Source organism: Neophocaena asiaeorientalis, unplaced genomic scaffold, assembly GCF_003031525.2.
Source record: "Neophocaena asiaeorientalis asiaeorientalis breed wild unplaced genomic scaffold, Neophocaena_asiaeorientalis_V1.1 scaffold264, whole genome shotgun sequence".
Lineage (NCBI taxonomy): Eukaryota > Metazoa > Chordata > Mammalia > Artiodactyla > Phocoenidae > Neophocaena > Neophocaena asiaeorientalis.
This window is the reverse complement of record NW_020185332.1, coordinates 4,101,203-4,124,498: the sequence shown is the minus strand read 5'-3', so window position 1 is coordinate 4,124,498 and position 23,296 is coordinate 4,101,203. Positions and strand designations below refer to the sequence as shown.

Sequence of the window (23,296 nt, the reverse complement as noted above, 5' to 3'; positions counted from 1 at the left end):
ATTTTTTTTGAAAGTGGTATTACTATCTTTCAGATTATGGAAGTAATATAAGTTCATTAAAAAGAAATCAGAAGATGCTGAAAAGTATAAAAAAACCAACACTCAACTAGCCATTCAACATTTCTTGAGTCTTACTATGTACCTGGCACCAATGTTAATTAGATGGATTTAAACAGGTTCACTTCGTCACGTGCAGAAGGGCTCTAGCTCAGAATGAATGGGGCGGTGGGGAGGAGTAAATTGTTTTGGGAAATATGTTAAAACATGAATCTGAACTTGGGGTAAGGTCAACATTCTTCTTTCCTGTTGTTTTCACCTGAGGAACTGGGTCATACAAGACAATTTCTGCTCTAGGGCCGTTTAGTTCAATAACTAGTGATGGAGTGCTGGTAGCTGGAGAAACTGCAGCGACAGCCCAGGAAAATTTTATATTGGCAATCCCACATTCGTATTCCTGAACCGAGAGGGTAGGGTATTTTATTTTCCTGTGGAAGTGTAGGCCTGTTTTTGTAGCATTTCTTGATATCACTTTATATGTAGGAAAACTAACAGCAGTGAGAGATTAAATGCAGGACAATTAGGACACAGCATAATTAGAAACATTTTCAAAATGTGCGGATTAGTGATTTTTAAAACGCATGGCTTGAACTCTACTTAAATATTTTTAAACTTGATTTTGTTTGCTTATTTATTTTTTAATGTCTTTATCTCTCCTGGCTTTTTTTTTTGGCGGTACGCGGGCCTCTGTCTGTTGTGGCCTCTCCCGTTGCGGAGCACAGGCTCCGGAGGCGCAGGCTCAGCGGCCATGGCTCATGCGCCCAGCCACTCTGCGGCATGTGGGATCTTCCCGGACCAGGATACAGACCCGTTTCCCCTGCATTGGCAGGCGGACTCTCAACCACTGCTCCACCAGGGAAGCCCCCTCTCCTGGCTTTTTATAAGTTGTTAGAATCAGGAGACATGAATTCTAGTACAAGCTTTAGTGCTTGACTAGGTTACCTTGGTCAGGTCACTCAACCTGTCTAAACTTTCCCGTTTGCCAAATAGGGATGTGTACAGACTACATTGTCCTTGAGCTCTGTTCAGTTCTCGATATATAAGGTAGCATGGTACCACTGGTTAAAACCTGTCTCTGGTCTCCTGTTTGCTTGTAGTGTTATTTTATTTTATTTTATTTTTATGGGGGGGTTAGGTAATTTCAGAGCAGTTGCCTTCAAAACCTTTGAGTTTCTTCATTTATTCCCAGATACATACTTTACCTTCAAATGATAGCTAGAGCCACTAGGTGATGGGAAAAATACCCTCACATCTCCACACCTCCATCTTATGCTTTGTTTGTGATTGTTGCATTAGGTGAGTGCCCTCCTGGGGTCGTGGTGGAGATGAAGAGGGACAGTGATGTCGTCTCTGTCGTGCAGCTGTTTCTGATCTAAAACCCTCTTAATCACTCTCTTTTCCTACAAACAACCTTTGGGTAAGGCAACTAATGTTGCCAGGTATCTGAACTCAGATGTTTTTCATTATCTTAAATTTTTCACATCGTTTCAAAATTACAGTTTCCAACTTAGAGTGTGTTGTCGACTCTCTTAAATTGTGGGAATTAGGGGAGAGTATAAATTGGCCTTTTGAAAGCCCCGTACGGAAGGGAATCCAGGACCCGAAAGCATGCTGCTGGTGTCCTGGCTCTGTGAGTGTCTGAACGCCCCCTGGTGGTGACATTGAGGAAGGGACCTGGAGGCGAGGTAAAAAAGCTTTCTTTGCCTCTGTCTGTCCTGGCTTTCAGCAGTTGACAGAATTCCCAGCCTGATGGTTTCATAGCCAAGACAGCACTCAAGAATCATCACATGAACTGATAGTCTTGGGCTGGAACAGCTGCAGGAAGTTGCTGGCCTATTCTCCTTGGCTTCTTGGCCCATGCTGGCAAGCTCTGCTCCCTGGGGTGATTTCCCAGCGGAAGCTCCAGCCAGGTCAAGTGAGTCAGGCAGCTCCCCTTGGAGGGTAAAGCTCTGCCCACCTGGGGTGCCTTCATTCATTCTCTTGTTCCTTCATTTGTTCATTAAACAGATTTTTACCACATGCCTGATAAGGGCACACACTGTAAGACTGGGACGGCCCTGGTGGAGTTAGGACAGGGGGCACAATCAGGGCATGCCACCCTCATTCTGTCTGGGCCTCACAACAGTCTGGTGCCTAAGTACCTTTGGAGTTGGGCAGCAGGGAATCGATTGCTTTCGTCCTCATCTTCAGTCCCACTGCCCTCCCTCTACTTGAGACGGCCATGCCTGCCTGTCCTTCCTGTGGATGTCCCCAAAGGCCCCACAGAGATGCTACTGTGGGGGCCCAGGCCTGGACCAACTCAGCCCCACCCTGCTCCTACATCAGCAGACTTGAACCCTTTCTTTGTTCTTTCTAGTCTCCGTGATTCTTCCTGCTTTAGGAGAAAATGGTTTACCTCTGGGAGAGCAGTAGAGTATGTGTGCTTTTCCCTCTGCTCCCCTGATCATTCTGCATCTGAGCCCAGGTGCATCTGAGGAAGCTGGTCCCTTGGTTTCTGATGTGCGTGGGGAGGAAGTCATTTTCTGTTGAGGTCCTGGCTTGTTTGTCTTCTTTCTGTGTAACTGCTTGGCTCTGGCTCTTTTCTGGCAAGTTGGGTGGAGCTGGAGACCCTTTGTCCACCGTTCATCAGGCTTTTCCCTGCCTGGGGGCTGGACTGATGCTCCCTGAACTTAGTTAAGGAAGTGGGAAACCAGTTGGCAGTGGCAAAAGGAGGAAGTGCCCTAACTCTGAGCACCTCCCCAAGCTGCCGAGCACACCACAGTCACCCTGGCCAGAAGGACTCCCGGGCTGAAGACTTGACACCCGCAGCTGCCAGCATCAGGGCCATCCTAGGCCAGGTGTTCAGCTGCTTTCCAGTCCCCTGAGGGCTCCCTAGGACCTTGCAGGAGGCACCTCTTCCCGGACCACCCTTTGCTTTGAAGTTCCTGCCGGGCAGGAGTCTTCCTGTCTCCAGAGATGGTGAAAAAGGATGTCCCAGCAAGCAGCACTTCCATGCTGTAAAGTAGAAAAATGTACACTGAGCCACCTTCTGTCTCTTGGTCTCCTCTAGAATGTTCCATTCCCGTAATCTGAATCAGGATCTCGCTGAGCCTTGACTTTCCAATTGCTCTGGTCCATGTTGGGCCCTCCTTCATAGACAGAACCCACGCCCACGGTCGAGGCTTTCATTTTCTTTCTTTCACTCCCAGCGAGTCCTGCCTGTGTCTGGCTGATCCTGGTGTCACACCCCCCATCACTGCTTCCTCTGGCTCACCTTTGTGTCTTGTCTGTTCATTGTCTTGCCTCTCCAACTGGATTGCAAGCACCTTGCTTTCCTAGAGAGACTTAAACTGTATTATTTTTTTTACTCCCCATGCCTTGTGCATGGTAGGACCCAGGGAATACAGACAGGGGAGTTTCAGTTTGCTCTTAGTTGCCTTTCTAAGCACGTCCTCCTTTGAGGAAGGGAATCATCTGAAGTTGCTCTGTTCCCCTCCAAGCTTGCTATTGGACGACTTGGGCTTAATAAATAATCAAAAGCACAAACTGGTTGATTTTCTTCTCTCACCTCTGCCCCAATTCTATATCTATATAAAGGTTCCTTCCAGAGCTCACAAACTCCTGTCTGAATCAATTTAGTATCTCTGAATGCTAAATGATTTGTAGGTTAGAAAGCCTTTAACATCTGAGGTTGTAGATCCCAATTTATTAAAAACTGAGAGTGGCTCAATATGCTTATTAGATAAAGAATGAATTACAGGAAAACACTATCTCTAGATGGTGAAATTACGGTTATTTAATTTTTTGTATTTTTTAAAATAAACTTGTACGGCTTTGATCATTACCGAAAAGTGTGGGGAAAGTAAAAGCAACTACAGTTCAAGCCTACTTGGATTTACCTAGAATGAAGGGAGGATGCAGCTAATGTTGGCTGTATTTTTATAACAGTGTAAGTAGGTTAATTCATAATGCTTTAGTAGATTTACTGGTATCTGCTTTAAAATAATATTATAAAATCACTGTTAACGTTGTGATACGTCATTGTCATTTTTCTATGCATATGTATATTCTTACAGGTATGGGCTTATGTGGTTTTTATATCTAGTTTTCTATATAAGGAATATGATATCATGACTTTTAATGGGTGCCGAGAATTCTGTTATAGACTATACATTTAATCAGTCCTTTATCACTGCATATTTGGGTTGTCTTTAATCCTTTGCTCTTAGAAATAAGTACCGTAGTTTGAAACATGAAAATACTGTTTCCCATTGTCAAATCTATATAACCATTTGCCTCTGTGCCGCTAGGTTTATTTAGCTATGCAATCCAGACTCTAAAATGAGTTACGGGGATAAATGATACCTAAATGATGCTTTCTAGTCATGGATCAGTATTACCCAGGTGACTCATTCGAGCATGCGGTGCTGTGCTGGCACTGTTAAGGGCTGTCCAACCACAAACTCTTATTAGTCTGTTTGTTTGTTGTTGTTGTTTTACCCCAAGTTTTTATTTGAACACTTTTCACTTCTAAAAATTGTTGAAAGGTCAGTGAATAGCTATATATTCTCAGGATTTACCAATTGTAAACGTAGTTTGGGGTTTTTTTTTTTGGTTTGTTTTTTCTTTTTGGAGGGGGCCACACCGCCTGGCTTGCGGGATCTTAGGTCCCCAACCAGGGATTGAACCCGGGCCCATGGTAGTAGAAATGCAGAGTCCTAACCACTGGACTGCCAGGGAATTCCTGTAAACACTTAGTTTCTAATGGAAAAATCTTTATATAAAGACTAGCTTTTTAAAAATGTAGATAAACAGAAAACATTGAAGGAAATAAGCCAAATGGAAAGCTTGTGTGATACGTGGAAATATTCCCCAAATGATCATGTCACCACAGTTGAGGGCTGTACCCTTTGTTATGTTGACACATCCGGCCTGTCCACTCCGAAGTATGTCTTGAAGGCTGCCATTGCAGAACACGGTGTTGGACTCTCTGGGGGACCCTTCCAGTGAATACATCATGAACTGCACCTTCCAAAGGTGGTCCCAACTAGAGACTGTCCTGCTATCTCAGTTGTTCTTGTTTTGCTTTGCACCTGGAAGGCACAGTGCTTCCCCATGACACCTTACTTAGTTAAGCACTTTTCCACAAATAAATGAGTCACTAGAGTTAATCTTACACAAGCTATTTGGGGATTCCTTCTTGAGCTGAGGAATGTTTTTCTTCTTCCCATCACTCTAGCTAAATTTAAAATTCAAAGCAGTAGCTCCTCATCAAATAATTAAGCTGATTGCCTTTGTACATTGGCAACATCTTTTTCCACCTAATTTGATATTCTGTGGGAAGCTGCAAAGCCAATTTAACTAATAAAATGCGGCATCTGTATATTAGACAGTGTTAATGATTAGCAGCAATGTGTGTCCTATTTTGATTTTGTTTGTTTTATTTTAAGTTTCCTGTTAGCTGCAGTGGTTACTGACTGTGAATAGAATTCAGGGTCCTGCCCAAACTATGGACCAGTTATGGCCCTGCAAAAAATTGGTTTTGAATCTGGCCTTTGTGTCTGATAGACATGGGTTTAAGTCTTATTTCTGCTTCTTATTTGTAGCATCTCCTTAGGGAATTATCTCGTGTGTGTGTGTGTGTGTGTGTGTGTGTGTGTCTGTTTTTTTCATTTATAAAAACAAGGGTATTCGATTTTAAGACTTAGTGTAAAGGTACAGTAATCAAAACAGTGTGGTATTGGTGGAGGGTTAGACACACAGGTCAATGGAATAGAATAGAGTCCAGAAGTAGACCCACACAAATATGGCCAACTGATTGTCAACAAGGTTAAAAAAGCAATTCAGTGCAGAAAGGATGGCATTTTTAATGGTACTGGAATAGTTAGACTTCCATATTTCCCCCCCATGAAAAAAAATCTGGATCCATATTTCACACCTTGTTAAAGAAATTAACTCAAAATGGACCATGCCTTTATAAATCATCCATGGCAACCTAAACAGAGGCTGTCCAGGAGGGGTGGAACCCTAGCCAATGTAGAAAAAAATCTGGGCTGTGTTTTAAGTTCTAAGAAGAATGGAAACACATGTAAAATCATGTAAGAATCTCTGATTCCTATTAATGTTAACAAAGAAAATAGCTCTTTTAAAGAATAATGTTGGTATAGCTTCTAGGAACTGGTCAGTCATGTAGAAATGAATGGTAAGAAGAGGTTTTAAAATCATAAGGCACAGTTTACAGTGTGACTTTTAAAATATACAAAATAGTCCAAACTATACAAAGGCTGTCCAAAATAGCCTAGCTCGGATCATCCCATTCCTATGGGCTGCTAGGGAAGGATTCTGAAAACAGTGTTGCTATGAGCTGTTTGCCATTTGCAACTTCATTGTGAATTCCTTCTTGTGAATATATTAAAGATAGCCACACTTTCTTAAGAGAACTATTAGTATTGATACTTTTAAGGGTAAATCAATGAATAATGAGAAGCAAGGTAGGGATTCTCATTCTCTCTTCCCTGGCTGTGGTTGATTTTTGGTTGTTTAGAGCAGGGGGCCCAACCCCCAGGCGGAGGACTGGTTAAGGAACCGGGCCGCACAGCAGGAGGTGAGCGGCGGGAAAGCAAGGGAAGCTTCATCTGCTGCTCCCCCATGGCTCGCATTACCGCTGACCCATCGCCCCCATGGAAAAATTGCCTTCCACGAAACCGGTCCCTGGTGCCAGAAAGGTCGGGGGCTGCTGGTTTAGAGCCTTGTGGCAGAGCTGTCACAGGGACCACAGCCTTTATAGTGAAGTAATTGTATTCCTAGCGAACCTACAAAACATTGTTGGGGAAATTACTGTTGATCTTTACAAAACAAAGCAAAAAACACTCTTTCCGTATTTGTCGTCGCAGAGCTGTGACGGAGAGCATCAATCAGCTCATCACTCTGTGCACCCAGCAAGCTCCTGGCCAGAAGGAATGTGATAACGCCCTGCGGGAGCTTGAGGTGAGTCCCTGGAAAGGCTGCTGAGGATTTCAGAGTGTCTGTGTGTCTGTCCTTTCCCTCCGGATCAGGTTCTTCTCCTCTATTCTTACCTTTGCTCTTTCCTGGGAAACTATTGGAGCCAAAGTTCCAATCCAAGTGGGAAGGAATTAAAGAAAAATTAGATTTGGTGGGGTTATCATCCCTGCTTCCCTGTTTCCACTTAAGAGTTGCTTTGTTAAAGGATTCTTTATTTCATACAGGAAGAGGCCTATGGTATTGAGTGTAGGCTGAAGATAAGCAATTTCTACCTAAAAAGTTTGGGAGTGATTATTCTGGGGTGTTTGGGAGAAGCTGGAATAGATGTGCTTTATGAGTAAAAATGATTTTCCCATACATCGTATTTTGTAACATGTAGGGGACTCATTAGAGAAAACCCAGGAGTAACACTTATTACTATACAGTCAAGGTGGCCGTGGAGCTCCAGACACAGTATAGGGCTTATCAGTTTATATTCATACTTAGGGTTTATTTTTAATGGAAAATTCATTTATGCCCACAGAGTATACATGGGCAAGAATAAAATCAGTGTGCCTACTTGTCTGTAAAGCAGTCCTAACCAATTCAGGTTATGTTGAAACAGGCAAATGGTTATCTCAGTAGATATGGGTTGGTTGTACCGAGTGTACCTTTAGTTTTCTGAACAGGGATACCCACCATGCCAGAGATGTTAGGGGTGGGGGGTTGATTGCAGCTTCTGAAGGGTCTGATTGAGGCCCAGTCCGCCGATGGCAAGAGGCCATTGGCACAACTGAAAGTGAGAATAGGCAGGGGACTGAAGCATTCTGAAAACAGTGGAGAATGTTTCCTTCCTTGGGTGAGTCACCGCCCTATCCTGGTCTGTTCACATTTGCAAATATAAATGACACGTGGACTGTTGATCTAAATGAGGTCTGTTGGCCCAGATGCACATCCTCTGTGCCTTAATGGTATCCTTGGTTGCCAAAATTATGGCTATTTCAGTGTTGCTGTTACTAAGGCAGTTTTGATTATCCAAGGAGTGGGAGGAGTTTCTTCAATGAAATGAACACCTTCTGTATGCAGCCCTCTTTCCCTCAGATCTTTGCTAATTAACTCAGCAGTTTCACCATTACTTCCCCCCAACCCTTAGTAACTCACATGGCCTTGTCTTTTTGTTGGCTGTGCCCCAAAGCCTGCTAGGTCCCACTGTATCTTCTCACTCAACAGGGAGGAAGATGGATGGCTATGTCCCCTGACTTTCCTCCCCTGGAAAAGTCCCTCATAAACGATGATCAAAGGTTATTGCAACATGAAAGCTAGCAACGGTTTTCAGCAGACTGGAGACAAAGGCAGAAAAAGCAAGCCCCATGCCCTGTTCCTTGATGGAGACCTAAACAAGATTCAACATTTTCTATACTTTTAAAGTTAAAAACAAATGAACCATTCCAGTGGGCGGTTTTGGGGGGGTTACCTTCTTTCATGCCTACGCATTGAAAGGTCCCAGAATTGAAAACTGAGGTCCCTACTAATCAAGAAGAAATGAATGAACCTGTCCTTGATATTTAAACTCCTTGGAGTTATCCAGCAGAGAAATTATACTCATTGACCATGAATATATATTGCCTCCCACTAACTTTCAGATTCTTTAAGAAAAAAATGTCCCCGTTCTGTGGATACCATGCTTCTCCTTCACATTTGAAAACAAGAGATTCTCCTCTCTGTCAGAGCTAACCAAGACACACCCACCCCAATCAGCGTGGTGTTGCCCACAGGAAATCTGAAGTCATAGACACTGTGATCTAAATTGCTCTCAAGAATCTGGATAATGACCAGAATTCTGTGTATGGAGGGGAAGTTGATAGTTGGTATTTTATGTTGAGTTTCCCTTGTTCTATAAGGCTTGCTCTTAAGTTGTGTTCTCCTTCTGTAGACTGTCAAGGGGATGTTGGACAATCCCAATGAACCTGTTAGTGACCTCTCTTACTTTGACTGCATCGAGAGTGTAATGGAAAACTCCAAGGTAAGCCTGGCTGTGCTGTTAGCATCCCTCCTCATTGTGGGGAAGAATCAAGACATGCTTTGTGTGCACCGGCCCGTGGCCCCTCTGCCTGGCTGCCCGTGTCCTAAAGCCTTGTTATGGCGCCCTTTGCCCAGGTGCTTCTCAAACCTGGCTGTGCATCAGAATCACCTGGGGGTCCTGTTGAACACACCTTGCTAGGTCACATCCCTGAGCTTCTGATTCAGTAGATCCCAAGGTGGGGGAGATTGTGCATTTCTGACATGTTCCCAGGTCCTGCCATGTGGTCCAGGGGCCACTCTATGAGAACCACTGCTCAGACCCTATGAGGGATGGGTCTTACTGTGAGTCAGAGCATGTATTTCCTTCAACTGGGACTGCGCTGGTGGGGAAGGCCCTTCAACGGCCTTGGCTTATATGAGATCCTCCCGTGTGTTCTTTTCACCATCTATCCATGCCTTGCATTCTCAAGGGGAGTGAAAAATTGTGGGGGTTTTTTGGGGGGTACGGGTGGTGAAAGTATCTAAGATTATACAAAGGTTTGTGTCCTCCCTTCTCCAAATCTTAACCCTGCTCAACAAGATCTTATTTCTTAGTATTTAATTTAATGTGGGTGGCAGTTGGAGGGAGGTGGTCTAAAAAGACTTCTTATCAAAGCAATAATAATAATATTTTAAAAGGTCAGGAAACACTGATCTGTGGTAATTGCACCAGTGTTTTTTGAGAATGCCTCAAAATCAGGATAAAATGAAATGCAAGTGAGATGAATGGAATTTCTTTCTTTCCCTATCTAAGATGGCTTCTTGACAAACAAAGAGCTCTGTCTTGGGTTCTAGACTTGGATGTGATAGTCTCCCTAAAGATTTCTGTTGAACATCCTTCAGTTCTAAGATCTGTGACCCTGGAAAGTAGGACCTGCCTTCCTGGGGCATGAGGAGGCCCATGAAGACACAACACCAGATATGGGGCAGGCACCTTGCCTCTGCCTGTGTGACCTTCTGTCTGACCTTGTGCATGGTGCTTGACCTCTCTGGGTTAGATTCTGAGTACTGAAATCCCGTTTAGCTGTTATTTTAAAGACCTCTGATAGGGACTTCCCTGGTGGTGCAGTGGTTAAGAATCCGCCTGCCAGTGCAGGGGACACGGGTTCAAGCCCTGGTCCGGGAAGATCCCACATGCCACGGGAGCAACTAAGCCTGTGCACCACAACTACTGAGCCTGCGCTCTAGAGCCCACGAGCCACAACTACTGGGCCCACGTGCCCCGGCTACTGAAGCCTGAGCGCCTAGAGCCCGTGCTCCGCAACAAGAGAAGCCACTGCAATGAGAAGCATGCACGCTGCGACAAAGAGTAGCCCTCGCTCGTTGCAACTAGAGAAAGCCTGCGCACAGCAATGAAGACCCAGTGCAGCCCCCCAAATTTAATTAATTAATTAAAGACTATCAATTAATAAGTGAATAATATTGGGAAGAGTGTGTCTTCTGCTTTCTGGGTATGGTCTTCACCTACAGCTCGGTAGATATGTCTGATTTTATATCCTGGGAACTAACAGTTCTCAGTTTAGACCATTTACCCATGGGCTGACCTGTATAGATTTTAGTTTATTGATCTATGTATAGTAACTGTACCTCCTTGAGATATAGATAACTTTTGGGTGAAAACTTCAGAATCTATTTATTTCTCTTTGTGGAACAGAACTGATATCATTATCTTAAATCTCTTCTTATTGCAAATAAAGTAAAATAATGGCAAATATTGTAAATTAAGTGGCCTTGAACATTCAAGTTGGAAGGGTAGCCCCTTTACCCCATGGTCTGAAGGAATGCTGGTCAGAATGTCGCTGGTGGTTTGTTTTGCAGGTTCTGGGCGAGTCGATGGCAGGGATTTCGCAGAATGCCAAGACCGGGGACCTCCCTGCTTTTGGGGAGTGTGTGGGGATTGCGTCCAAGGCTCTCTGTGGGCTGACGGAGGCTGCAGCCCAGGTAAGGCACGGGTGCCCGTGCCCCACGACGCAGGCCTTCCAGCCCTGTCCTGTGCCGGGTCCCTGTGGGAGGCACGCGGGGGCTTCAGCTTCAGCTCCATCTCCACCCATCACCACAGAAACCATGGAGAAGGTGGTGGCTCTTGCTGGCTGAGCATTTAGGCAAAACATCAGCCCGTTACCTCTGGAGCAGAGCAGCCTGGAGAGAACACTGAACCCTGCAGACCCAGCCTAAGGGTTCAGAGGCCCGTCTTTTTTTCTTTCTTTTTTTCTTTTTTTTTTAAGGTCATTGTTACAGATAAGTTGTTTGGGGGGAAAAAAATAGGTATGACACAATTCAAATTCCCTCTGAGGCTTTAGAGTTGCAAAAGTCTTAGTCATGCTCTTTTTAGAATCAGAAGGAGAAAAAATTGGATGCCATCACACAGAGTCATGATCAGGCATGTTCCTGGCTCGTCTTCAACTGTGCTGTATATTTCCAATAATTGCTGGGCTCATGTAACTGAATTTCCAAGAATGTCAGCATTTACCTTGAAGGATTTATCATTTGACAATTGCCTTGAGCCTAGAAGATTTTATTGAACCAAAGAAAAACATCCCTAGTTCAGGAGGTGAAATCACCTTCCCTTATTTGGCCCCTCATATCTCAGGGGAAATGAGTTAAGGTTAGAATTTTCCCTCACAGATTCATTTTCTCCCTGTTATTTGGCTAACACCTCAAAGGGTTTGAAGAGAAGACCTTCTCTTGTAGCCTCTTGTCCTCTTAGAGACCGAATATTGCCTTTTTCTCCCCTGAACCATTTTATTCATTCTTACTTACTGCTTCAAATACTGGCCTAAACAAGAAGGATACATTAGGCTACGAGATGAGAAATCCTCATGTAGGGCAGGCTCCAGGGTTGGCCTAGCCAGTAGCTCCACACCATCAGTCTACACCCACTTTTTTCCCCCTCTGCCATCTGCCAGCCAAAGAGTGAGCTCCATGCTGAGGCTGGTCCCCCTCATGGTCATAAGGTGGCTGCCAGAGCACTCAGGGCTGCATCCATCCTTGGTCATGCCCCATGGAAGAGCTTCTTGAGGCTTTCTTAAGAACAAGGAGACTGTTCCCAAAAGCCTGTAGCAAACTCCTGCTGGCATGTCCCCGGCCCAAGCAAGTGTCAGCTTGTCCATGCCTAAACTCTTACTGATGAGATGAGTCTGACCACCTTGCACTGGGAGCACCTGAGAATGACTGTTGTATGTATACTGTGGGACCACACTCCCCCACAGGCGTATCTAGGAGTACAGCGAGCCTGAGCTGTGGTTTACCTCCTCCCTTCCAGGCTGCATACCTTGTTGGCATCTCTGATCCAAACAGCCAGGCCGGCCATCAGGGCCTTGTGGACCCCATCCAGTTTGCCAGGGCAAACCAGGCTATCCAGATGGCATGCCAGAACCTGGTGGACCCCGGCAGCAGCCCATCACAGGTAACTTTGGGGCAGGGATGTGAGACCTGCATGTCCTTGAGCTCTTGGGGGTGGGTGGTGGGAGACTGCGAGAATAAAGATGACCATTCTTTCAGAACTTGCAAAGCCAGCCAGATCATGACTTAGGGGGATGTTGCAAAATGTGGTGAGGGTGGAACAGGTAGGTGCTCTGGAATGGAGTGCCGGAAGGCAGTCACAGTGGCGTAATCACAGCGAGATTCCTCAGGAGGCTCACGGTTCCATTTGTTCAGTTCAGGGGACATAACGTTGAGGGCGTGCTCTGTGCTCGGGACTAAGGGTCACCGTGAGTGAGACCCGACCCCCTACCCCCTTAACTCTTACTGTGGGTTAAAGTTTGGAAGATGGAGTGATCGGGGTATGATGACAAGGCAAGGGAGGCACAGAGGAAGGTGTGATGAATTCTCTGAGGGGCTCTCAGGGGTCACTTCCCAGAGGTGGTGGTGCTGACCCAGACCCCAAAGCTGGGTCAGAATCCATAGCACAAAAGGAGCCACAGAGACATTTGAGAACTAGACAGTATGTGTGACGTTCCTTGATACTTCTAATACCCGAGTGACATGGGTCGTGTTCAATAATTCCAGCAGTATGTGCTAAAAAGAACAAGAATGGCCTATATGGGCTAGCAGAGGCAAGCTGTGATGGGCACATCTACTGCTGACCCTGGGACCAGCGTTCTTGAGGCAGTAGAAGGACCCAAGTAAAGGATACCTGGGGGACCACCCAGACCAAAGGCAGGTGTCAGTGCACCTGAGATTCCTTACCTGTCCAGTTAAGGCCAAAGGGGTGTTACCAGCCTCAGCAAAGTGGATCAGGCAGATTCAGAAACGCAGCTGGGGCTGGGAGATCCCTGAGCCACACCCCTTAATAAGGTGCCTATAGCCCACCTGGGGGTGACATACAGCTGCATGTGACTGTTAAACACTTGAAATGTAACTGGTCCAAACTGTGATGGGCTGTAAGTGTAAAATACTGACCAATTTCAAAGACTTAGTAGGATAAAGGATTGTGAAAGCTTAATATTCTTAAATTGATTACATGGTGAAATGAAATGTTTTGGATCTATCAAGCTCAATAAAATATATTATTTACAATAATTTCCCTTGTTTCTGTACTTATTTTCATGTAGCTACTAGAAATTTGAAAATTAGATATGTGGCTCGCACTCTGTTTCTGTTGGGCAGCGCTGGCCTAGACCCTGGGCCGTGTCCCTCCTGGCTGGGGGTCACAAAGGACAGCTGACAGCGTCTCCTCTGAGACTGCCTGGAGCCCAGCCCACTCCCACATCAGCCCTGCCTTTCCTTTTCTTTGTTTCGTCTCTCTGCCTTAATAATTCCCGCCCTCCCCTTTCTTGGAGTGACTTCAGGGGCGGCAGAGCTAGAGACATGGGTTTTATTTCCATGAGCCCTAGACATGTGAGTTGAAGGGGAATCCAGGGCTCGGGACCAGGGTGGACTCCAGTGAACTGGACTCCTCTGCACTGAAGCGTGGGGTGCCCCCAACCCAGTCCGTGCTTTATAGGTTCTGTCAGCCGCCACGATTGTCGCCAAGCACACCTCAGCCTTGTGCAACGCCTGCCGCATCGCCTCATCCAAGACGGGCAACCCTGTGGCCAAGAGGCACTTTGTCCAGTCAGCCAAGGAAGTCGCCAACAGCACTGCCAACCTGGTGAAGACCATCAAGGTAGGTTGCTGAGCTGAGGCCTTAGGAATCCCCGTGACACCTGTTGCAGAGGGGAACGAAGTAGGGGATTGAAGCTCTGTTCTCTAATACTTGCTTCTCGTGGAGTTCAACTTCTAATTCAGTCTCATGATTTAAGTCACTGAGGAGCAGTTCATTAGTGATGGAGATATTTATGAGGAAAAACCAACAGCCTTGGTCTCTACTAACCTTCTGCATAGTGGGTGGGGAGGGGTAAACTATGTGCTTAGTGGGGGAGGGCGGTTTTGAGGGGCTGGTAGAGGGCCCTGCCATGGTTGTTAAATATCTCTGGACCAAGAGAGAAGGTGGAGGGAGAATGGAATGGGAAATTGTTGGGAAAATCTTTTTCAAAAGGTCAATTTATTCTGTCCTGTGATATCTATTCTATTTATAGTTGTTTAAATGTTTTCAGGGGAGCATGAGCTTCTTAAAATAGAGCATTCCATGTTGATAACAAGTTCGTCTTTGTGTTCGTGGCCGTGGACAGTTTGGGGGAAGCAGGGCAAGGGTACCCTGTGAGGAGGGAATCGCAATAGCTGGGCTGTAGTATTTGTAGCTGGGTGATCAGACCGCAAACCCGGTCTGCCGTGCATGGGACACCCAGCAGACACCAAGCAGCTGACCTGGTGGGAAGACAGCCACAGCCTGAACAGCAGACCCCTGGCAAAGAACCTCCAAAGGAGGTGGTCATGGAAGGCAAGCTATCAGTTCTGTGCAAACCAGGCAATGCCGGAGGGAAGGCCATTGGAGGGTTCACACTTGACTGAAGGATTTTCACGCTCGTGGAGGTGGGATGTTCTGCTTTGTTGCCGGGCAAGTCCTGGAGGGATGGGGCTTTTCCCCCTGTTGTCTCCAGAGGATATGTTACTACACACCTCATTTCCCTTGCACTACACAAAGCCAATTTAATCTTGTGGAGAAATTAGTCAACAGGCTGAGCAAAGCAGAAGCCAAGGAGAGATTGTACAGCCCAGCAGCCGTTGGAAGCGGGCAGGCAAGAGTTGGCAATTACTTAGCTGCTTAAACAGAGTCTTTAAAAAAAAAAAAAAATTAAAACCCGCTTATTTAAAGACAATAATAAGATAAGTTGAAGATGAATAAATAAAGCCAGTGCCCAGGTGCCCCCAGGATCCTGCTGGCAGCTCCCTTTAATTACTGTCATGGTTCGTGGTATTAGAAATGAATAAAGCTTATGTTTTCCGATATTTAGTTTACCCAAAGCCTGTTCCGTGTTTTGTGTGTATCACTCATTCAGTCCACACAACCCACCACCCTGTGCTTGCCATCCCCGTTTTTACGGTCAGGACGGTGACGCACGAGGAGGTTAAGTAACTTTCTTGGGGTGATTCGGCCACGAAGTGGTAGACCGGAATTCAGACCCAGATCCCCTGCTCTTTCCACTCAAGCCTGCTCTCGCCATGGCGTGCAGTGTGCATCGTTAGCATGGAGAGACTAAGCCAGCCCACCAGGCTGGGAGGAAATACCTGGTTGTGTTTATAGTGCTTGTGTGCCAGTCTCGGGGGAGGCAGGGCTGGCAAGATGGCAATAGAATTGAGACGTAGTGACATCATTGTCGTTTGCTGTGTAACTAACATTTCAATTAAACTTGGCCATTTTCCGATCATCAAAAAAACAGACTAGATTTAGATGGACCAAGGGGGAGACAAAGGCAAGGAACTGTTCTATACAAATTCTGGGATACCTTTCTTTTCTGCCTTCTCCTCGGTTTTAAATCCCGACCTGTCTCCGTTAAGGTCTCATTTTCTTTTCAGAGTCTCCTCACAGTGGCAACCCCTCTTTGTAACTGCCTGCAGCAAATGAGCTCTTGTGATGGCCTTAGAGATAGGCCTGTGCAGAAACACCAGAGGGGGGATGCAGGCTGTTGTGACCTGGAGAAGATGAAGCCTCCTTCCCCGCGAGCACCCCGGGAATCGATAGCTGTGCACAAGGAACAGAAATGACCCTCTTGCTCCGCAGGTTGCTGAAATGCGCTTGGTGTTGCGATTCCCATCAGGTGGCAGGCTTTGCCGGGGACAATGAACTTTGTTTTGAATTTCCTAATGGGAAAATGGTGAAGGCCATTTCACTGTAGCACACTGTACTACGTATCGAATAGACTTGCTGAGTTAAGGAATGGTTAAGAATCCTGTCGAATAGCGAAACAAATGAATGTTTAATTCCCTAAATGCTTGAAACAGCCGCCATCGAGGCTGAATTTTGCTCTAAGTTTTATGCTTCTTAGTCGTTTTCTTTTTTTTTTTTCCTTTAAATCACAAGGATGTGCCCAAGCCTAAATCCCAGCTGCCCCACCTTTCTAGTTCACAATGAAAGGAGGGGAACCCTTCCCCTGAGGAACACTGGCGAGCAGGGAGCAGATTACCCCACAGTGGGTCATCAGCACCCATTAGAATGCCTGCCTCCAGGGATCATAAATCTCTGCTGATGGCATTCTTTGCAATCCCAGAGCATGGCTCAGCAAGAATAAATACACCCTCCTCCCTGCGGGGTGCTGCTCTCAATGCCGGCCAACTCAGAAACACACGGAGCCCTAACCACGGTTGCCGTCTTTCTGCTGGTTCCCCCCGTGTACCAATGCCTGCTTCTCTCTCTCCAGTCAGCTCTTTACCTAGCCTCAAATCAGATGTGTGGAATCGAATGTTATTTTAAATGTGCGGTCACTCAGGTTTAGGTGCCAAGTAGAAATTGTGCAACAACACAGCTTTTGTTTCTCTGAGAAGTTGGAGCGCAGCCTTGCCTCTCGCAGTGGAATTGAAGCTCAGGGTTTTGCCATTAAGCATTGACAGGGCGTCCAAAAGACACCAGGTCCAGCTCTCATTAACCGGTTTTAACTCGGCTGTAAGTACGTTTTCTTGATCGTCCTTTTGTTTGGATTGGTAAATAGGTTTCTTGAAAAGAAAAAGGAGGGAAAAAAAACCTCTTGGGCTTCTTACGCCTTATTCTTGTTGCCTTTTCTAAGGTCAGTAGGAGGGAAGGGAGCCAGGGGTCTTAGGTTCTGGTCTGAGGCATGAGCTTGGCTTAGCATGTCACTTTCTAGGTGTTGGTTTTATCACCTGAAACATTGGAGCTTTGGGATTAAATGATCTTTAAGATCCCTTCTAACCCTCAAAGTCCATGAATCTTTGATTCTGGTACACATGCAGAAATTGTTTCTCCCAGATCCCTGTGAGATTTTTGCTAAGTGTGAGAACATTCACAGGAGCTGGCTCAGGGTCCTGATGGCGCCTGGGCATTTGGCTAAGTGGATTTACCCTTTCATTGTTATGACGGGTGTACTAAACATTCTGTGACATGGAATATCTATGTGAAAACTGTTGTGCCTGCCTGAAGTTTCACCTCTGGCCAGATTTGACTATTCCGTTTACTGGGGTTGCTCAGCCATCTCCAGAGTGGAAGCAGCATTCCGAAGTGAAATACTGTCCATGTGAACAAACCATCCTTTCTGATGCTCAATTCTTCCTTTGGAGGAAATGGCTTTTCCCTCTTGAAAATGGAAAACAGTGCTGGATTGGAGCTTGGCATTGTAGTCCACAGCCCACGCCATTCAGGGTCCTGCCCTTGACCCGCAGTGGGCTACATGATGTGTGATTTTAGGGCACAGTCTCAAAAAAAAAAATCCTTTCTTCATCCTGTTGGTGCAGTCAATGAAACTGCACAATTAGGAAACCATTCCTTGGGATCTACCTGGGGTAACCATCTTGTTGTTTTTAACTAGTTCCCCTAAGAGTGGGTGGCGTGATCAGACATCTGCCTTCCTAATAGGCCGAGAGTGTTGCAGACAGTAGAAAAGAGGATGAGAGGAGTGTGCAGAGGTAAAGGGGCAGCTAGAAGCTGAGCTAGAAGCCCTATCACTCCCACTGGAGGGGGTGCGACTGGTGCAGCTGGGATGAGTTCCTTTGATGCCAGAGTCCGCTCCTGCCATCTGCCTGCTTCAGTGGTCCGCCTGTGCTGGGGCCACTGTCGTCGGGCTCCTGCTATGCGGCACCCAGCCAGCCTCCCAATGTGTGCCCAAATTGCTCCGAAGCCTGGTGTAGGGCCTGACCTCACGGAGTCAATGATGGTAATAGTGCAACAAGATGAGAGCGCCCAGACGGTTCACTGCCATGTCGCCGGTGCAGTGCTTCAGTGGAGGTAACAGATGCTAACTCAACTTCTACTGAGTACGTGAGTGGAGTCAGAACTGAAGCCATCAATATGAGTAAGTAGCAGGCACATAGGGTTTCCACTGGGCCTGGAAGAACCACAGAATGGGCCAAGTTAGGGTCAAGGTCAGTGCCTATCTGGTGGAGAAGGGCCTGAGCAGAGGCAAACTATGCACAGTACTAGTGAAGACGGTAAATTAGCCAGGCTTATGGGAGTTCCTCAGAAAATATTAGCATGGTGGATGTGTCATTACCGCCCCAAGCTGTCAAGACTTTTGGAATACAGTTGTTATTCAAGTAGCCTTTACATTAACCGTGCCTGCCTACTCTTGCCTTATTGAGAAATAGAAAGGTTCCCATCTCAGATCCGGTTTGTTCTGTAATTGCTGGTGCCTCCGGTTTTTTGTTCACTAATTGTCTAAATTGACTTTTCTATGTTGCTTATAAGGGTTAAATTAAAAGTTTAATTCGTCATTTAACAAAGAAATTTACATTCTTCGACAAACATAACTGCCTTCTCAAATGTTGCCCTTTGCTGGGAGGCGGGGGTGCTGTCACTGGTCACAGGCCATCGGTTCTAGCAGCCTTGTGCTTGAGGAGGTGCAGTCCGTGGTTGGGGAGCTTGGGATCCAAGTGTTGACCCTTTGTGGGGTGGCCTGGCATGCATCACAGGCCACTTTCCTGGCTTGTCTCCCGTGCAGGCTGTTGATCCGCGACGTGACTCATCATTCAGTGCCATTGTATTACTGCTGCTAATTTTAAAAAGAAAGAAACTTTGGAAGCAAAAGATACATAGATTAAAAGCCCATGTGTGCAGAGCTCAGTGAATTTTCCCACGCCAAACACACCTAAGTAACTGTGGCCAGTTGAAGAGAAAGAACACGGCAAGCGCCCAGAAGCCTACTTCTGCTCCTTCAGTCTCACTGGCTCCAAAGCGTGACCCGACAGCTAACACCCAGAATTAGTTTCACCTGTTTTTGTACTTTTGCACTAATGGAATCGTATAGTGGGTACCCTATTGTGTCTGGCCTCCTTACCGAAATATTGCATGTGTGAGATTTGTCCGTATTGCTGGGAATAGTTCTAGTATGTTTTTTCCCATTGCATTCCATTTTGCTCATTTGAAAATGACAGATACATAAGCCCTCCCTCCATCAGTCATTCAGGGACATCCAGGTAAAAATAGCTTAGAAGTTGTTGAAAGTGGTACACAGTGTAAGATATTTTTATAGTTTGGCGAAGAATAGACTTAATTGGAGTGAAATGGAGGGGAAGAGCCAAAGGGTTATAGTCTCAAAGGTAGGGAAGAAAGTGGCTCAGCCACAGGGATGGGCAGCATAGCTCGAGGGGAGAGAAGAGCAGGCGCTCTTTGAATCACGTTAAGTGGGGAGTGGATGGGCTGTGAGGTCAGTTGGCCTGTGAGCCACACACTCAGCTTTCTTTCTTACCATTGCTCACTTAGCCCCTCTGCTTGATGGCAGAGATCCCTCCAATCAGTTCTTATTCATTGTTTATGGACTCACCAGACATTTTCAGTATTCCCATTAAACCACCACCTTTTCGCTGGGTGGTGATTGCTGCAGCCCAGGAGTGATCTCTGTGTTTTCTCCCATCAGGCTCTGGATGGGGATTTCTCTGAGGACAACCGCAACAAGTGTCGAATTGCCACCGCCCCCTTGATCGAAGCCGTGGAGAACTTGACAGCGTTCGCCTCCAACCCTGAGTTTGTCAGCATTCCTGCCCAGATCAGCTCCGAGGTAGGGAATCCTCAGAGCAAAGGTAAAACTGAGGTCGTTGGCTTGTTTTGTGTGTCACTGAATGGGCATGAACAGTTAAGGATTCCAAAAACTCTTTCTGTCAATGTGTAGGGCACTATTACTGTTGTCATTGATGATACAAGCAGAGTTCATGAAACTCAATGTCTGTACATCACTTAAGAGGTAATGTCTTGGCTTTATATGTTGAGAACAATCTCTGTCCATAGGTTTGGGGCTGATTCTTTCTCAGTATGTTCTTTCACACTCAAAAATAATATTTAAGGAGTGGCATGGCCCCAGGTCCTCATCATCCAGGCCCCATGTGAGCCAGCCTCCATGCTTCCCTACCCTCTGTCTCCTTTTGAAGGACAGAGATAGTGACTTGATAAAGAACATGACCTTCCAGGGTCCAAGTCATTCACTTAGTCTGTGTGCCCTGCCCTTGACCCTTCTGCTCTTTGGTCCCAGGGCTCCCAGGCACAAGAACCAATCCTGGTGTCAGCCAAGACCATGCTGGAGAGCTCATCATACCTCATCCGCACTGCACGCTCACTGGCCATCAACCCCAAAGACCCGCCCACCTGGTCTGTGCTAGCGGGACATTCCCACACTGTTTCTGACTCTATAAAGAGTCTCATCACGTCTATCAGGTTAGTGTCTCCTCCAGAAATTGCTAGCGGCCTGCATCTGACAGGGCAGGAAGGGGATAAGCCCATCAGGACTTTTATTTAATAGCAACATGGTTGATCATTGTCATCATCTTTTTCTTTACCTCTTTGGGACCAGCGGTAGCACTTGTCACAACAATAATAGCTAACTAAAGTATTTATCATATTTTAGATACTATTCTAAGCATTTTACCTGTATTACATTATATGTTCATCACAGCAACCTTGTAAAGTAGATGCTGCTATTGTCTCTCTTTTACTGATTAGAGAATTCAGGCAGAAAGGCATTTAGATAACATTCCCAAGGGCATCCCCAGGCATGACTGCTTTAGTCCCAGTCCTTGTAAACATGGTACCATATTGTCGATACCTAGGAGATTAGGCAGAGAGCACCACTGCTTATTTAGCAGGATTTGGGGTTACCTTACCTTGATAATAAGACAAAAAGAATATTCCAGGTCCCAGAGTAACTCTGGGCATCTCTAACCTCCATGGTGGTAGTAGGAGCCTATCTACTATGAAAAATCATCCCCTGAGTAGATAAAACATTTTTGAAGTTGACCAAAGTTAATTACCCCACAGCATGGAGTGCATGCCTTTCCTCAGTTATATTTTGTTTTTGAAATTGCTTTTGAAACTTAAGGCATTTCTTTCTTAATACCTCGCAGAGAAAAATCCACTAAATATTTTAACTCCAACCACAGCCCAGGACGTTTTCGACTAGTATGCAATGTAGAGAGCATAGCATATTTGCACTGGAAATAGCACTGACTTTTTTTTTTTCTTTTAATGAGGGTCCTATGCCTAAGCCAGTGAATGGAGAATCCGAGTCCAAATTGTTTCATTTGCCGTTGCCTGGCATCAGCCTGAGATGGTGGACAGCACCCTACCCTTCCCACCAGAAATAGACTTAGCACAAGTGTTAAGTGAAGATATTCCTGGGCTATGCAGAGAAGCATTGCCAAGCAAGGGTCAGGAATTCACTCCCTAAAGCAATCGAGTGGGATAGAAAGTAGACAGGGGCTCCTGGCCCACCAGTTTTGCAGCAGGTTTTGGGACTTGCGCTCCATGGAGCCCGTGTTCTACTTGCTGTGTCCCTTCCAGGGACAAGGCCCCTGGACAGAGGGAATGTGACTACTCCATTGACAGCATCAACCGGTGCATCCGGGACATCGAGCAGGCCTCGCTGGCCGCTGTCAGCCAGAGCTTGGCCACGAGGGACGACATCTCCGTGGAGGTATGCAGGGCTCTGTGGCCAGCTCGGAAGCCTCTGGAAGTACTGAAGAATCCCAACATCAGGCTTTGGGGATGGGGGAATGGCACCAACACGTTTTTGATCAAGAGCTTCATCATTGGGCCACCTTCCCCTGGAACCAGCCTGGGAAGTTTTTGGAGGGGGTAGGGCAAATGCTGAGCAGAGAATGATGGTTTGATGAAGGAACACATGTACTGCGGGGGTGGAAGGTTCAGATTTGGCTGAAATTTGGAGGGAAATGATCATTGTCAGGTAAGAGTGCGTCAGTCGGTGGAGTTACCATGTTCAGTAGAGCAGACCTAAGCGTGTAAATTTTGAGTGCTTCCCTGTCATATTTCAGCACTTTTTTGACCAATGGGCGAATTCAGCATTCAGCGCTATGTGTTTGGTCCATGCAGAGATCAAGGATTCTGCCCTTGTTACTCAATATCTAGTATTGAGAGAGCTTTTGCATTCTGTTAGTTCAGAGCCACATTACCCTCTCTTGCCCATTTTTCCAAAGTTGAGAATAGAATTTTCCTACTTGGCTCCTTTGAGTTTTTTCTGTTACCTGTCCAAAGGCCCCTGATTCATACTTCTTTCTTTCTGTTGAAAGTGCCTGACGCTCGGAAGGTACTTACTAAATATGAATGGTCTGTTGACTGGTGTTTCTCTCCCGACACTGAACTCATCGACGATGAACTCTGGCCCCCATCTGTAAACAGGGCCTGGAATTGGAATTGCTCGTTTTTATTAATACAGCTGTGTATTTCATTGTTGCTTCACCCGCCTCCCCCATTTCCAAGGACAGACAGAAGGATTATGTATTCTTATCCTGTGCAGAATGTTAGAATTATCATTAATTCTAATGTGTGCCTGTCATACGTGTGCAGCTTCCTGAACTACCACCAACCAAGCACACACTGTAACTAGCACCCCCCTCACACCCACATCCTTTCAACACCATCACCAAAGCATGTCCTCTGTCTTGACTTCCTCCCTGGGAAGAAAATCCCTCCCCTTTATCTGCATGTGCCTCCTACCTCTACCATATTTAATCTAACAAGCCATCTGTAGTAAGATGACCTCGCTGCGATAGTCTTGCATTCTTGACTGTAGTTACATGATGAGTGGGAAGAGAAGAAGTAATTTGCTAAATAAGACCCTTGGAAGTATGGAGGTTTCTCCCTACCTGCCTCCATCTCTCTAACTTTTTCCTTTTTCCTTTTTTTTGTTTTCAAGTTTGCGGGTTAGGCTGCTCCTCTGGTTGACTA

General features: G+C 46.0%; 1 protein-coding gene across 1 annotated transcript in view; it reads left to right on the top strand.

Annotated features, from left to right (window-relative positions):
• TLN2 (talin 2) overlaps positions 1–23,296 on the top strand; it is a 447,872-nt gene that overhangs the window by 342,999 nt on the left and 81,577 nt on the right. Inside the window, exons 33-40 of the mRNA XM_024735251.1 lie at positions 6,930–7,023; positions 8,951–9,040; positions 10,897–11,019; positions 12,341–12,484; positions 14,024–14,185; positions 19,980–20,120; positions 20,589–20,770; positions 21,893–22,025. Of these exons, the coding sequence (XP_024591019.1) occupies positions 6,930–7,023; positions 8,951–9,040; positions 10,897–11,019; positions 12,341–12,484; positions 14,024–14,185; positions 19,980–20,120; positions 20,589–20,770; positions 21,893–22,025 (1,069 nt within the window). The remainder of the gene's footprint in view (positions 1–6,929; positions 7,024–8,950; positions 9,041–10,896; positions 11,020–12,340; positions 12,485–14,023; positions 14,186–19,979; positions 20,121–20,588; positions 20,771–21,892; positions 22,026–23,296) is intronic.